The 16,993-nt window shown below is 55.0% G+C and overlaps 1 protein-coding gene across 1 annotated transcript; it reads left to right on the plus strand.

The window, feature by feature from the left end:
- The first annotated feature begins 13,645 nt into the window (after positions 1-13,645).
- On the plus strand, positions 13,646-14,719 carry LOC128783484 (olfactory receptor 52B2-like). The gene has a single exon (XM_053934227.1). The coding sequence runs from the start codon at positions 13,646-13,648 to the stop codon at positions 14,609-14,611; it is 966 nt and encodes a 321-aa protein (XP_053790202.1). The 3' UTR covers positions 14,612-14,719.
- The last annotated feature ends 2,274 nt before the right edge of the window (positions 14,720-16,993 follow it).

Below are 16,993 nucleotides of genomic sequence, written 5' to 3' on the forward strand. Positions count from 1 at the left end.
GACTCTGCCACGGCAGGGGTGGGATGAGATGGGATTTAAGGTCCTTTCCAGCCCAAACTGTTCTGTGACTCCATGGCTCTGTGGATCTGTCTGCTCCTGGGGGTTTCCCAGAATGGTGTTACACGGTGGAGGAGGCAGGTTTGAACTCTCTGCTCTGCTCCTTGGCTGGATGTGGTGGCCAGGTCAGGAGCAAACTGCCCAGGGAAATGTCCCCAAGTCAATGAATCACCAGCTGGGCCATTCCTGGCCAGGGGCCCGTGCCTAATGGGGCATTAGCCAGCCGAGCAGGGAGATTTATATTTCAAGGTGGTTAAAATGTCAGCTTAATAACTCACACAGGGTGGGAACCACAGCTCCTTCACTTCATATTTTTTTTCAAATCTGGAGACACCCATTGTGTTTTTAGCTCAGTTCATGGCTTTTGTAAGTGTGTTTGGATTCCAGGGATCTTTGCCTGGTAGGAAGCAGGGGAAGGAGGAAGGCTCCCTGCCTGTGGCACAGAGTTAGAACGAGGTGAGCTTTAAGGTCCCTCCCCAACCATCCCACCATCCCATTATTCTATAAATTCAACTGGTGTTTTTCCCAGATAGCACATGAAGGAAGTAAATGGGATCTCAGAATTCTTTGGGAAATAAGTGCAAGTCACCGAGAAACCCTCCTGTGCCCTCGGTGAATGTTTCTGTAGGTGGAGAAGGAGCTGAGCCTGCAGCTGGAGTGGAGATGGAGCCTGGGCTGTGTGAGTCAGGCTCTTGTGTGTCTGAAAGGAAACGCTCTCCGGGCGGGATTGCTGTGCTGCAGGGACAGGGACAGGGATAGGGACAAGGACAGGGGCAGGGGCAGGGATAGGGACAGGGGCAGGGATAGGGACAGGGACATGGGCAGGGATAGGGACAGGGGCAGGGACAGGGACAAGGACAGAGGCAGGGACAGGGATAGGGACAAGGACAGGGATAGGGACAGGGGCAGTGACAGGGATAGGGACAGGGACAAGGACAGGGGCAGGGACAAGGGCAGGGGCAGGGATAGGGACAGGGGCAGTGACAGGGATAGGGACAGGGACAAGGACAGAGGCAGGGACAGGGATAGGGACAAGGATAGGGACAGGGGCAGTGACAGGGATAGGGACAGGGACAAGGACAGAGGCAGGGACAGGGATAGGGACAAGGACAGGGGCAGGGACAGGGGCAGGGATAGGGACAGGGGCAGTGACAGGGATAGGGACAGGGACAAGGACAGAGACAGGGGCAGGACAGGGACAAGGACAGGGATAGGGACAGGGGCAGTGACAGGGATAGGGACAGGGACAAGGACAGAGGCAGGGGCAGGACAGGGACAAGGACAGGGATAGGGACAGGCTCGGCTTTCAGCATGGGCACAGCTCGGCGTGTGCCAGGCTCAGGTGCCTCATTTCCACTCAGCTTTATTGCTCTGCACAGACAATGGTGCTTGGAAACTGTCCTTCATTCAGAGCAGCCAAGCTCCGTGGTTCGAGTTCTCCCTCTTCTCTCATCGCTGTCCTGGCAAAGGGCAGGACAGAGGCTCCTGGGAAAGGATGGATGGGCAGAGGGGAGGGTCTCCTCAGTGCCAGCGAGCAGCTGGGGGCGTGGAGCCCACCTGGGATGGGTGAGGAGCCGACTGGGAGCTCTCAGGTCAGCATGCCCATCCCTGGAAGTGCTCCAGGCCAGGCTGGATGGAGCTTGGAGCAGCCTGGTCTAGTGAAAGGTGTCCCTGCCCATGGCAGGGGGAGAACCAGGATGATTCCATCATTCTGTGAAATGTTAATTTATTAACATTAAATGTTAATAAACATTAAATGTTATATTTATTATATATAATAATAAAATCATATGGGAATGAATCACACGGACTCCATTTCCTTCATGGTGGAAAAAACCTCTTTATTCAAAGCAACTTGCTTTTATATAATTTTTACAGACCTCGTGGGTGACTCCAGTTGGTCAGTAGCTTCTTTGCCAATTACTTTATTGGTTAATAACAAGTTGTTATTCTGTATTGATTGGTCATTCAACCCCCGGTGTGTACGTGCAGGGACAGTTGTTTGTGAGAGAGAGTTTTCATTTTTCTATCTGACAGTGTAAAAACAGTTTATACAAGTGCTGGTTGTTTTTCACCCAGGAACAGATTGTTATGCTAACGAACTGCTCACACCAGGATTGCTTCCACATGGGAGCTTGCAAAGGGCTGGCTTTGACGAGGCCAGCCACTGATTCCAGGAGAGCAGGCTTGGTTCTATGAAGCCTTTCTTTATGATTTTTCTACCTTACTGCAACAAAACCCCACTTCACAGACAGGCAGATAACAAACAGCACCACCTCCTTGCCTGAAATGAGACGGTAGCTCAGCCTTCGGGGGGAAGTTTTGGGTGACTGGTTTGATCTCATGGATTAGAGATTCCTGCTGGTCCCAAAGGTCCCTAACAGCTCCCTGAAGGGTCGTGGCAGTCAGGAAGCTGCTGACTGCAATTTCCCTGCTGAGGCTCTCTGCAGGTTTCTAGGAGGTCCGATTCTAGTGGTCCAAAACATCAGAAATGGGGACGAAATCACCTAAGAGGTTTTTAGCAGGAATGTCTGCTGATGTCCAGCTCAGAGCTCCCAGTTTCCTCTCCACTGTGGTTCCCAAAAAGTTAAAACAGTTCTGTGTCCTAAAGCACTTCGAGCCTGGGGCAAGAGCAGGGGTGTCACCAGATGACACAAGCGAAAACAACTCACCACAGCTATGGTCATGATGAGGAGCCTAATTTACTTCCTCTGACTCCAATCATTTATAGTTCTCAAAAGGTGCCAGTGGATTGGAGGGTGAACGTGCCACTTCTCCAACAACACTGGACAAACTACCTGTACATCAAATTTCTCCGCCTCTATGAAGGAATGCAAAACAATAGGTTGTTTACAGAAAGTTGTGTGAGAAAGTTTTCTACAAGAATGTAAAATCAGAAGGCTTTAGAAAACTCTTGATAACCAGGGCGACACAGGGGCAGAGCTCACCCCTGCTGGGCAGGTCCCTGCCAGCCCAGGCTGGCACGGGCACAGCCCTGGGCACCTCTGTGTGATCCAGGGGCAGGCAATGAATGGTGCAGGAGTGGCTGTGGCACAGGACCGTGAGCCATGGGTGGTGAGGCCTCACTGAGCTTCCTCTGGGGCCGCCCGAGGGTCTGCAGGGCTCCTGCAGTCAGTGCAGGTCATTAGTGCAGTTGTAGGAAATTTCCAGGGGAAGGTGAGATCCCTGTGCCCCTCGCCGCAGCTCAGGTGTGAGCACAGCCCCCTCCCCACCCTGAGTGCCCCGGGGCACTCCTGGGCTGGCTACAAACACGGGCTGGGTCAGCGGCTGGGGGACAGAACCGGGCTGGCACCTGGCACTGCTGCTTCAGCCTTTTCAGGCTTTTAATTTTGCCTCCTTGCAAATCCAGAGTGGATCTACTGGAGCGTGTCCAGGGCAGGGAAGGGAGCTGGGAAGGGGCTGGAGAATCCCTGAGGGAGCTGGGAAGGGGCTGAGCCTGGAGCAAAGGAGGCTCAGGGGGGACCTCGTGGCTCTGCACAGCTCCTGCCAGGAGGCGACAGCCAGGGGGGTCAGGCTCTGCTCCAGGGAACAGGGACAGGAGGAGAGGGAACGGCCTCAGGCTGGGCCAGGGCAGGGGCAGGGTGGATTTTGGGACAGTTCCTTCCCAGAAGTGCTGTCCAGCCCTGGGACAGAGGTGGAGTTCCCATCCCTGGAGGGATTTCACAGCCCTGTGGATGTGGCACTTGGGGACACGGGTCGCTGGTGGCCTTGGCACTGCTGGTGAATGGTTGGACCCTGTGGGCTGAGAGGCTTTTCCAGCCTCAGTGGCTCTGATTCTGGGCTTTGCTCTGGCTCCAGCAGCTGCAGGCAGGAGATGCTCCTGTCTCAAAGGCTGCAGCAGCAGAAATGCCAGTCCCAGCCAGGATGAAGGAGCCAGGACAGTGGCGGGGCACCCTGATAAAGCAAACTGCCCACTATTTACTATTCCCAGTTAAAAGGTGTCCCAGGAGTTCAGGTGTCTGTGCCAGGAGCAATGCTGGCCGTGAACCACCTGCCCTGAGCCAGCCCTGGGCTCATTCAGCTGCTCCTGAGCCTTTTCCTCACACCCTCACCTGGCACAGGCTGCCCAGAGAGCCTCTGGACTCGCCAGCCCTGGCAGTGCCCAGGGCCAGGCTGGATGGGGCTTGGAGCAGCCTGGGACAGTGGAAGGTGTCCCTGCCATGGCAGGGGGTGCAATGAAATATGCTCTAAGGTCCCCCCCAGCCCAAACCCCGTGTAATTCTGTGATTCTGTGATTCCCCAGCTCCTGCAGCTGAGGAATGCTGTGCTGTGCTGCATGGGGACACGCCAGCAGCCAGCCAGGCAGGATGCCAGCCCTGCCCTCCACCCTGGGGGGATACCTGGGCTGGAGAGGGCTCTCCATGCTGGTCCGTGTTGGGTGCACTGCTGGGAGCTGGGTCCTGCTGCTCGCTGCAGGGAGGGAGGGCAGCCCCCAGCCCCTTTCCCTGCACCCTGCCACTGCCCCAAACCCCTGGTGTTCTCTGCTCTCTGCCCACCCTCTTCTCTTTCACTGTTTGCCTGGTGCAGATGCCAAGCAAGCCTTCCTCAGGTATCTCTGGCTCAGCCAAACTAGGTGAAAAGGGAAAAAGAAAAAAGTTTCTGACTTAAGTCAGGAAAACCATAAGTTCATGTGCTTAAATTTAACAGAGAAATGGGATTATCAGAGAAATCTGAAACAGCTTCATTTGCCTTTAGATTCAAATAAAATAATAGCAAAGTGAATATGAGACTTGATCAATAAAGTGAAAAAGGGCAGGAATGTAATTAACAGCAATCAGTGCTTGTTTGGGCATTCAGCTTCCGTGGAGACATGGAATTCCATTTTCTGATGCATCCACATGGGCCGATAAAGTTACCCCAAGCCTGAAAAAAGTTACCCCAAGGCTTGATGCAACCTGAGTATATGTATATTCACAACATTGTGATATAGAGCTCATTATGCCATACAAACAAATTAATAAATCTTAAGTAAAGCAGCTGCTGGTGGACTTTGGCCAACTGCAAAACCTCTCTCCAATATAGGTCTCATTTTCTGTGTGCTCCTGGAGAGGGCCTGCAGGGATTGGCCAGATGCTGCATCTGATGTCGTGTGATTGGTATCAGTTGTGTAAACACAAGTACAAAATCATTGCTAATGAGGTTTCTGGCTGATGCAGAGACACTCGTTTGCTAATTTAATCGAGGGGAGTGCAGTCCCCCCAGGAGGGGCCCAGCCCCAGCCCCAGCCCCAGTGAGGGGAGCTCAGGGCTCTGAGGGAAGGAGGTGGGGGCTCCTGGGGGATGCTTGGCCCCAGCGAGGGTCCCTGCAGCCAGCGAGGGGCACGGTGGCAGCACGGGGCAGTGTCCCTGGGCTGGCTCCCAAACTCTTCACCGGCCCCCAGGGCGGCAGGTCTGGATGTGGGTGGGGACCAGCAGGGCTGGAGCTGTGCTGGCCTCCAGGAGAGGTCTGCTCCTGTTCTCCAGGAGAGCTGTGCTCCTGTCCTCCAGGAGAGGTCTGCTCATGGCTCCAGGAGAGCTTTGCTCCTGTTCTCCAGGAGAGCTTTGCTCCTGTTCTCCAGGAGAGGTCTGCTCATGGCACCAGGAGAGCTTTGCTCCTGTTCTCCAGGAGAGCTGTGCTCCTGTTCTCCAGGAGAGCTTTGCTCCTGTTCTCCAGGAGAGGTCTGCTCCTGTTCTCCAGGAGAGCTTTGCTCCTGTTCTCCAGGAGAGGTCTGCTCCTGTTCTCCAGGAGAGGTCTGCTCATGGCACCAGGAGAGCTTTGCTCCTGTTCTCCAGGAGAGCTGTGCTCCTGTTCTCCAGGAGAGCTTTGCTCCTGTTCTCCAGGAGAGCTGTGCTCCTGTTCTCCAGGAGAGCTTTGCTCCTGTTCTCCAGGAGAGCTGTGCTCCTGTTCTCCAGGAGAGCTTTGCTCCTGTTCTCCAGGAGAGGTTTGCTCATGGCTCCAGGAGAGGTTTGCTCCTGTTCTCCAGGAGAGGTCTGCTCCTGTTCTCCAGGAGAGCTGTGCTCCTGTTCTCCAGGAGAGCTGTGCTCCTGTTCTCCAGGAGAGCTTTGCTCCTGTTCTCCAGGAGAGCTGTGCTCCTGTTCTCCAGGAGAGCTTTGCTCCTGTTCTCCAGGAGAGCTGTGCTCCTGTTCTCCAGGAGAGCTTTGCTCCTGTTCTCCAGGAGAGGTTTGCTCATGGCTCCAGGAGAGGTTTGCTCCTGTTCTCCAGGAGAGGTCTGCTCCTGTTCTCCAGGAGAGGTCTGTTCCTGTTCTCCAGGAGAGCTTTGCTCCTGTTCTCTAGGAGAGCTTTCTCCTGTTCTCCAGGAGAGGTCTGCTCATGGCTCCAGGAGAGGTTTGCTCCTGTGCTCCAGGAGAGCTTTGCTCCTGTTCTCCAGGAGAGGTCTGCTCCTGGCTCCAGGAGAGGTTTGCTCCTGTTCTCCAGGAGAGGTCTGCTCCTGTGCTCCAGGAGAGCTGTGCTCCTGTGTCCAGGAGAGGTTTGCTCCTGGCTCCAGAAGAGGTTTGCTCCTGCCCAGCAGATTCCAGCCCTGCCTGGTCCCTGTGGGCCACCTCTTGCTGTCCTGTCTGGGCTCCCCAGCCCCTCTGAACAGAACTGAGAGCAAAGCCCCTTGCAGAAGCTTCTTGGTGTCACACAGCAGCAGAACTGGGTGGTCCCACAAGTCCCTTGTGAAAAATGAGACTTTGGTCCCAGAACTGCTGGAAATCAGGACAAGCTCCTTGAGCATCTGCTGGGGGGATGGGAGGCCACCGGGTGACTTCAGGTGAGCCGTGGGTGCTGCCCTGACCTAAGCAGGGTGGCCTTGCCCCCGGGCTGGGGTAGGAAGTGGGGAGCTTTCTCCTGAGATCTATTTCAGCATTCATTCATTTATTTATTTTATTCAGCATTAAATACCCTTCTGCCCCCAGCCCTTCCCTGTGGCTGCTGAGGCAAGGAGAGCAAAGCCCTGCTTTGAGTCCCAGACATCTCTGGATTGTGAGCAGCATCTGGAGAGTTCTCTGGCATCAGAGCAAAGGAGGAGTCTGAAGCACCTGCCTGGAATCCCAGCTCTCTCTGGACAGTGTAAATTACCAGCTGCAACGGGAACAAAGCATCAATTTTCTGTTTCTTCAGTCAATGCTTACATTTTGAAATGGTGTGGGGATGGAGGGAGGCAAATTGAGCTGGGGAGAAGAGGAAAACAGGCTCTTATTAGACATTTACTGTTAGATATTTACTGTTATTAGATATTTACCTAGTATTAGATGTTTATTTACTGTTAGATATTTATCTGTTATTGGATGGTTATTATTAGATGTTTATATTGGTAGTTGCTTACTTTCTTAGATACTTGTCTGTTATTAAATACCTATTAGTAGTAGATATTTAGAATAGAGACTTGGCAAGGTAAACGCCTTGTTGAGCCTCCAAAGGGGGGAAATGATGCCTCAGGTTTGGCTTTTCTATTTTTCAGGTTCTGTGCTGCTTTAGTGTGCGGGTCTGGGCTTCGTATCAGGGGATGGTGAGCTCTGTGCACAGAGCAGGGAGACAAAACAATTCCTGCTCCAGCTGGGCACCAAGGACAAATGATCCAAAGCTCAGGCCCAGGAGCACAAACAGCGTGGGCTGGAGAGAGAAAAACAAGCAGGATGGGAGTGCCTGGGCTAAAGCTGGAATGGGACAATGAACTGCAAGGTGCAAATGGAGCAGAGCTGATCCCAGTGAGAGCCCCCGGGAGCGCTTGTGCATTTTGGGACCATTTTGGTTCCTCTTGGGTGCAGCCCTGGCTGGGCTCTGCTGCTGCCCAGGGTGGATCCATGGAGGAGATCCTTTCCATAAATCCCTGTTTATTCTGTGATTCTGCCCAGCCCCTGCTCTAGGGCATCTTTCCAAGGCTCACCCCTGTTGAGGTGAGGAGGGGGTGCCCTGCTCCCACCTCCAGTGCATCCACACATCCCTTGGGGGGGTAGGGCTGGCACAGGGCTGTCTGATTCCCTGCCCCAGAGCAGGGTCCTGGAGAGCTCGAGTGTTCCCTCCTTGGAGACAGCTGAGCCCCAGCCCTTGGCTGACACTGCACAACTTTCAGGCCCGGGACACCCCTGGCTGCTGTCCAGCCCCACAGCTCTGTGCTGGGAGCTGTTGCTGTGGGCCAGGCTGTGCCACGCGTGTCCAAGACATCTGACACTGAACTTTTGTCCTTTTTTAGTCACAGGAGGTGCAAGGAGCAGGCAGTCCTGGCAGCTGGCAATGGCACTGCCCCCCTGCTGTCACCTGTGTCCCCTCTGGCATGGGGGAGCCTCATCGCTGGGCCCCCAGCCCCTTGCAGAGCCAGCAGTTGTGGCTGTTGGACTGGGGAGGTTTCTCTACAGCTCCTCAAGGACTGGGGATGTTCTGGCTTAGAATCATGGAATGGTTTGGATTGGAAGGGACCTTAAATCCCACCCAGTGCCAGCCCTGCCATGGCAGGGACACCTCCCACTGTGCCAGGCTGCTCCAGCCCCAGTGTCCAGCCTGGCCTTGGGCACTGCCAGGGATCCAGGGGCAGCCCCAGCTGCTCTGGGCACCTGTGCCAGGGCCTGCCCATCCTGCCAGGGAACAATTCCCAATTCCCAAGATCCCATCTAAATCTTCTCTATTTTAGTTTAAAACTTTCTCCTTATGCCATCCCATCACTTCTCACAGATGTGGAGGCAGAGCTCAGGCCGGCAGTGATGGGAGGCTGGTGGGGACAGTGCCACTGCTGTCCCCAGCAGCAGCAGGGCTGTTGGTGGCAGCGAGGGGGACACAGTGGCAGTTGTGGGGACAGGGAGGGACCTGGCATCAGTGTCCTGTCCTGGGTGTGCATGGCAGGGGCTCTGCCCAGCGCGGAGCAGCTCTGGGGCTGCAAACAGGACCTGGGCTTTGGGGCACCGGCCCCTGGCGTGCTCAGGGCACGGCCACCAGCCACGGCCCTCGGGAGCCGTCTGGGCCACGAGTCAGAGACACGAGCCAGGCTCTCTGGGAACCGATCAGGAGATTTCTGATGGAAAGAAAACTTTTGTAATTTAGAAAATTGACGTCAGCACCAAATATCCTTAGAGCTGTGAGGATGCCTGAACAAAGGGAGCAGTTTGCCTCTGCAGCTGGGTTTCTCTGGTCCCTCTGTGAGCGTTGGTTTGTGGATTTTGCAGATGAAATTGAGCAGTGACCTGGGGACTGTGGGGACTTCTTTCCAGGCAGCACACAAACAAGAAATGAACCATGGGTTGCTGAGACACATTTGCTTCCTTTTGGTTTTCTTTTGAAACAAACACACTTTTTCTCAGCTGGGTCAATATTTGTTCTGCTGATGGTGCTGGACGGTGTCTGCTCTGGGAGCAGGGGAATTGAACATGGATGCTGCCAAAATATGCCATTGCTGGGAGCCCGTGAGAGGAGAGGGGCTGAGCCCAGGTGTGGGGACGCAGGGCTGGCAGCAGAACCCCGGGAGGACCCAAAGGCTGGCTGGGGTGTGAAGTGCCAGGGTGTTTTACATCCCCGAAGCAAACAACAGGATGGGGGGGGGCGGGGTTTACTGAACCAGGAAAGAAGGGTCTGGAGCAGGAAGGGAGGGTCCCTGAGGCTTTTCAGGGGACTTGGCCAGGGCAGATTGCAAGTGGCTGGGTGAGGTGACTGTCCCAAGTGGAAATGGTCCTGGAGTCCCCTGAGCCCCCATCTCCCATGTCATGGTTCTGCTCTCCCCACAGATGAGGTGACCTGGGAGCCAACCTTTGCCATCTGTTCCTTTGTGCAGTGGCTGGGCTTCAGTGTCCACCCACATTCCCTGGCATGGGCAGCAGCCTTGGACACTTCCAGGCACACGTTTCTAGCCTGGCCAGGACAGCAGATACCCTCTGCCCACAGTTCCCCCTGGAGAGCACTAACTGCTCGCTGATCCTGCTGCAGCAGCGAAGCTGCAGCTCCCTGGGCCCTCTGTGCCAGCCCTGAGTGCCACAGAGGACAGGCATCACCTGAATTTTGGATTTACTTGGATTAGCAGTCCAAGTGGAGAGTGATTTTTTTTACCGGAGCAGAGAGTGATGGGACACAGGGAATGGTTTACACCAAGGGATGTCAGATGCTGTCACCTGGCAGGGCGGGCAGGCCCTGGCACAGGGTGCCCAGAGCAGCTGGGGCTGCCCCTGGATCCCTGGCAGTGCCCAAGGCCAGGTTGGACATTGGGCTTGGAGCAGCCTGGGACAGTGGGAGGTGTCAGGAGGTTGGAAAGAGATGAACTTGAAGGTCCCTTCCAGCCCAGCGTGCTCCATGGTTTTGTGATGCTGCGATTCCATGATTCCTGCAGTACCTGCAGGCCTCACCAAGACTTAGCAGGGTGGCACTCCTGCCTCGGGGCTTTAGGGCTGTTGGATGCTCAGTGGCACCGCTGCTCTTGTGCAGTTATTGGCTTTATTATGGTCAAAACCTGCCTGTGTTTCTCCCGTGGGGGTGAGAGCCCCACTGCTGATGGCTGGAGCGCTGGAAGGACCCAGCCTGCAGATCTGTCTGCAGAGGGGTGGGTTCCGACACCGGAACGGGGGCATCCCTGGGGGCTGCAGGGAGGGGTGGCCACCCGCCGACCCAGGCTGCGGGTCCAGGCATTAACGGGATCGAGTCGCAGAGCGGCCTGGGTTTGGGAGGCGCCCTAAAGGGCGTTTCAGCCCTGCCATGGGCAGGATGCCACCCCGCTCCGTCAATCCCGGGAACGATCCCGAGCCCCGAACTCTTCATCCCATCCCCTGGAGCGGCCGAGCCCACAGACCTCCCCCCGCATTCCCACGGGGAAACTCTTCCAAATTCCTTCTACCCAATTAATCACCAAGAGCGATCTGCATAACAATAATTATTCAAATCGGGGGCTGCTATTTATAGAGGCGCGCTGCTGTTCGCAGAACGCATCCCGAGCGCGCCCGGCTGCTCGGCGCCCCCCGTGGCAGAGCGGCTGGCAGCGCTCCTCACGCCCGCCCGTTTTCCCGAAGCCCGGTCGCGTTTGCCATCGCCCGGGCTCCGCCCGTCGGTGCCGGAGGGTCCCGAGGACGGGGGGGCCCTCGGTGGGCTGGGAGCACACGGAGCCGTCAGAAGCCGCAGCGAGCGGCAGCTCCCGCTGTGCGGGGCGGGTGAGGCACCGGGGAAGCACCGGGGATTCACCCCGGAGCAGCCGGGGCTGCCGAGCGGGACCGGAGCGTCCCCAGCCGCTGGCACCCGCGGAGGGACCGCTGCTCCCTTCCATCCCCGGAGCCGCGGCGCTGCTCGCGCTGGGGATTCGGGGCCGGGGGGATCTCCGCGGCGCTGAGAGGCTGGCGCAGAGCTGCCGAATTCCCCTGAACGGGAAACAGGGGCAGAGCCCTCCGTGCTGAGCGGGGAGAGCCGCCGCGCCGCGACGGGGACAGGGACAGAGCGTCCCTGACAGCCGCGGCCACCGGGCTGCCGGTGACCGGGCAGAGGGACCCGCGCGCGGGCGATGCTCGGGGGCCGATGCCGGCTGGGCTGGACCACCGGCCCAGCACTGCACGCTCGCCCACGCCCGGAGCCGCGGACGCGCCCTCCGTGCAAAAGAAACGCGCCTGCGGTTTCCTTCCGTCCTAAAGGAGAGCCGGGATCCGCGGGAACCCCCGGGATCCGCGGGGACCCCCGGAATCCGGGTCCCCCGGTCCCCGCCGCCGCTCCGCTGCCCTGGCCTCCTCCCCAAGGCCGGGACCCGGGGGAGGCGGCCCCTCTCAGCCCCTCTCAGCCCCTCTCGGCCCCTCTCAGCCCCTCTCAGCCCCTCTCAGCCCCTCTCAGCCCCTCTCAGCCCCTCTCTCTCAGCTCGGCCCCTCTCAGCCCCTCTCAGCCCCTCTCAGCCCCTCTCAGCCCCTCTGCCCCTCTCAGCCCCTCTCAGCCCCTCTCAGCCCCTCTCAGCCCCTCTCTGCCCCTCTCTGCCCCTCTCAGCCCCTCCCCGTCCCGTCCGCAGCACAAACCCTCCCGCGGCGATCCCCCGAGCCCTCAGAGCTTCCCGTCATCCCGGGGCAGATGGAGCTCGTGTTTTAGGTAACTGCTTCGAGCTTAAAGTAAAAGGAAAAGATTTTAGGGAAGAAGAATCCACGGAGCGGCTTGGGCAAAGCTGTGCGAGCTGCATCCTTGGAGCTGCACGGAAAAGTGTATTAATAGAGTTTACAGTGAGGCTGGACCTGGGGAAAGGACCTGGTACATCGTGGAGGAAGGGGTCTGATAGATTTGGAAGAAGGGGTCTAAAGCTGAGGGACTCCTTTGGTGCAGAGCTCCTGGGTGCACTGAGATTCCCGCTGGATCCCTGTTTATTTGCAGTTTAATATTTGCATTTTGCCACAGAAGCTGAGCTGTTGGCATGGCAGCACAGCTGCCAGCTCCCAGCATTAGTAATATCTTTTCTGTTAACACCTCACATCTGCTTTTGTTTGATGCAATATTTATACTGAATCTCTTTTTAAAATTATGAAATTTGTTGTAATTATTAGAGAATAGTAGTTTTTGTTATATAATAGTTATTATTATTATTATTACTATTATTTATTAGTAGTAGTTGTATTATCATAGAATCAGGTATGATTTTGATTAATTTTATTTTTAAAGATGATCCACTGCCATATTGTGTTTCCCTGGACACTTTCTTGGTTCAGGATATTTTAGATATGAAATTGAGTGTGCGCAGAGAATCCAGTCTGCTGTTGAAAATACAGCTGCTTTTTCATAGACAGAGTCAATATTTTGGTGTGCAACAACATCACAGCTTTTCAGCACTTACCCCACTTCCTCCTGCGTTATGGATAATTCCTTATGGTTTGAGTTTTGAGATTTAAGACCTGCGTGTTAATGCAGAAGTTGCTGAAAACAGTCACATTCCATCTTAATTTGTGTGACTGGGTCTGATTCAGCCTCTGGGGCTCTTCAGGGCTCTCCGGGGCAGCAGCACCTCCCTTCCTTTGGCTGGAGGGAGGATTCCCTCTCCCACAGGCTTTTTCCTCTGACACAAAGGTCTTCCCAACTGCCTGGTTAAATTTTAGTGCTGCTAGATTTGCTCTGAAAAATGCCGCGAAGCAAATTGAGCTGAAAGGGGAGGGAAAGAGAAGGTTGGAGATAAGGAACATGGGCAGCCAACTCCAAACCTGGAGTTAATTTTGTTCTCTACCCTAGCTGAGCCCAGGGGCCCTAGAACTTCCCACTCCCAGTGCCTGAGAACATCTTGCTCACCCCTGCAAACACTTGACCGTTCCTCTCTCATTGCCCGACTTCTTCCTTCTCCTCTGGACTTAGAACACAGAAATATCCCAGTATTCATGCAACAGGAGCTGGTTCTGTCTCCAGTCACTGCTCAAAGTGGAAGCCCTTGGAAGAAAAATGTGTAACTGTTGTGTTAAAACCAAGTGAGGAGGAGATCTGGACGCTGGTTTTCACACGAGCGGGGTGTAAGCACAGTGCAGATCACGGGGTTTGCAGCCTGGGTTTGTGCCTCTGGCTGGGGCTCTCTGCAGACCACAGCAGGTGACACGAGGCATTTGGTGCTGCTGGAGGAGCTCAAGCACCCCAAATAACGTTCTGCAGTGTCTTCTGCCTTTGCTTTCAGGTGAACATGCCCCCGTCCAACCTGAGCAGCCTGACCCCAGACACATTCATCCTGACGGGGATCCCTGGCATGGAGCAGCTGCACGTCTGGATCTCCATCCCGTTCTGCTTCATGTACGTGGCCGCGCTGCTGGGCAATGGTGTCCTGCTGCTCACCATCTGGAGGGAGCGCGGCCTCCACCAGCCCATGTACCTCTTCCTGGCCATGCTGGCCGTCGCCGACCTCACGCTCTCCACCACGGCAGTGCCCAAGATGCTGGCCCTGTTCTGGTTCCGAGCCAGGGAGATTTCCTTCAGCGCCTGCCTGACCCAGATGTTCTTCCTGCACTTCACCACCATGGCGGAGTCGAAGATCCTGCTGGCCATGGCCTTCGACCGCTTTGTGGCCATCTGCTTCCCGCTGCGGTACGGCGCAGCGCTGACCCTGTCCGCCGTGGCCAAGACGGGGCTGGCAGCTCTGCTGAGGAGTTCCTGCGTCATTTTCCCCTGCGTCTTCCCGCTGAGGCGGCTGCCGTTCTGCGGGCACACCGTCATCGCGCACACCTACTGCGAGCACATGGGCGTCGCCCGCCTGGCCTGCGCCGACATCGCCAACGTCTGGTACGGGCTCGCCGTGCCTTTCAGCGTGGGCCTGCTGGACCTGGCCCTCATCGCCGTCTCCTACGGCTTCATCCTCCTGGCGCTGTCCAGGCTCCCGTCCCGCCCCGCGCGCCGCAAGGCCCTGCACACCTGCGGCTCCCACCTCTGCGTGCTGCTGCTGTTCCACGCGCCCGCCGTCTCCAGCGCCCTGACGCAGCGCTTCGGCCGCAGCATCCCCCCCGAGCTCCACATCCTGCTGGCCAACCTGTACGTGCTGCTGCCCCCGCTGCTGAACCCCGTTGTGTACGGCGTGAGAACGCGGCAGATCAGGGACAGGGTTCTGAAGGTGTTCGTCCGCCCCCGGAGCCGCCTGCCCAGACGAGATCGAAGGTGATGGACGCCTAAACGGGACTCCAGCTCCCCACCCCAAATTCCCTTTCAGCTCTTTCAGGCAACGCCCCGAGTCTGCTACCCCAGGCAAACACAGGGCACCCGACACGCTCACATCACCATCCCCAGGTTTGTGCAAAATGCAAGATAAAGGCAAAAATCAGGATGGCAGATTGGCAGTGGAAGGAGAGTGATCAAAGAAATGAGAACCTAACCCAGGCATGTCACCTTTGGGAAATCCCAGAACCCCAGACTCATGGAGTAGCTGGGGTGGGAAGGGAGCTCCAGAGATCAGCTCACCTGCTCACGCAGGTTCATCCAGAGCGGGCTACACAGGATCACAGCCAGGTGGGCTTTGGCCATCTCCAGAGAAGGAGTCCCCACGACCTCCTGGGCAGCTGTTCCAGTGCTCGATCGCCCACGCAGCAAAAGGATTTTCCCTCATGTTCCTTCACTTCAGCTGGAAGTTCCCATGTAAATCCCCTACAAGGAGGAGGTAGGTGGAATTCCACTGTGGTGTGACAATAAATCTGGACTCAGGTGGAAAGACATATAATGAATGTGTTCTTCTGAATGACACATGTGTAATGAAATTCATCTTAGCGATTTAGTCTTCATTAAAATTCATAGTATTTAAATATTTCCTATAGGAGTAATACAGAAATAAAACCAAGTGCTGCACTTCAGCATTCATGGGGTGTTTTTATTCCTTAACTGCATCATTTGATCTTACTTTGAGTAAACACGTCAGTGAAAAATCATTCTCAGAAGAATCACAGAGTGGCATTGAAACAAATTGTTGTTATCAAATCCTAGAAATGCTCTTGCTGCAGAGTAGCTGCCTTCCTGAAGCTTAAAAATCTCCTGGGCATCAGTTTGGAACAGCAACGGGAGGCATCAGAGCAACGTCCCCCAGAGCAGAGCTGCAGCTCTGGTGCAGTGAGCCATGTGACTGAGCACGTTACTCTCTCTAAAAATAGCCAAAAAAAAAAAAAAAAAAAAATCTAATGCCATTCTGAGATGGAACACAAGAATTTTCTTTCAGTAGCTCGACTTCATTTCTTGTTGCTTGGAGGTTACATATGGCATTGTTATTTTGTGAAGAAATGATAATTAAAGGGTGACTCGGGGTGCCTGTTCCAGGCTGGCTGTGAGACACCCGCAGGCTGACTCTGCCTTCCAAGGCCTTCAGCCAGGGCCAGTTCCAGGGTAGCCACATGTGCAACCCATTGTTTTCTCTACAGCAACGTGTATTTGATTTGTTATCAATTTATCACTAATGGCAGCAACCTAATGTTCCAGGCAGAATTCACCCACACAGTCACCCAACAGGACACCCAGAGGCTTTGCAGAGTGCCCAGACCTGCCAGTTTAGGAAGGCAGAGGGACAGAGGCAGTATTTATTCCCATTTTGAGTGGTATTTATTCTCATTCTGAGCAGCAAAAATGAGTTCAGTGATTTGCCTAAGGTGTATCAAGCCTCATCTTAGAAGCTAAATGGATTAAGGTTTTTTTTATGGTAAAAGTCTCATTTTCTAGACCCTCAGTTGCAATCTGAGACCTCAGCAGGTTCACCCCTCTGGCTCAGTGCCTCATTTTGTTCATGATGTGCCTCATTTTCACCCCCAAAATAAAAGGGTTAAAGACAGGGGAATTGCTGGTGCAGTCGTGTCCATGGTGGGGACCACTGTGACCAAAACGGTGCCTTGAAAATGAGAAAGGTGCTGGAGTGCAAAGCAAGAAAGCAGAGAGAGATTCCTTGTCTTGTTACATATTGCAGATTTCAAAACAAACCCAACTATCTCAGGTCCAAAACCTGTCAAGTTTCAGTTGGCTCTTGACCTTGACAGATTTCTGTGCAAAGGCTCCAGCACAGCAGAAAAGCTGCCAGGGAGAAGGAGGCTGGTGCTGCAACACTCTAACCCAGCACATTTACAGCATTTCACCATTTCCCTGCAAAGCAGAGCCGTTGCATTTCTTTTTGCCAGGAATCACTGATTCTGTAGAGTTCTGAGGTAAGGAACAAACCTAAGTTTTGCTTTGGTTTCCAGTCTTTGAGCTGCATTAGGTCAGAGAGGATCTCTATGGTCCCTTCCAACCCCAACCATTCTCTGGTTCTATAAACCATCCATTTGGGTTTAATTTGCACTGGAACTCTTCTCTCTGCCCATGAAGTGCAATAACTCTTTGTGTGTGTGTGTCAAACCCGGGCTGATGTTTTGCTGCAGCTCTGCCTTAGGGAAGTGTGCCCTGTGATGAGCATTGCTCCTTTAGAGAAGAAAGGAGTGATTTTCTGGGTGTGGGGAATTGAGTGAACAGCACCTTGCTGATCAGTAAACCCTTTAAATCCAGCTGGTGCTCTCACTGCCAGCACAGCACGTGCCTG

The sequence above is a fragment of the Vidua chalybeata genome, chromosome 2, assembly GCF_026979565.1.
Source record: "Vidua chalybeata isolate OUT-0048 chromosome 2, bVidCha1 merged haplotype, whole genome shotgun sequence".
NCBI lineage: Eukaryota > Metazoa > Chordata > Aves > Passeriformes > Viduidae > Vidua > Vidua chalybeata.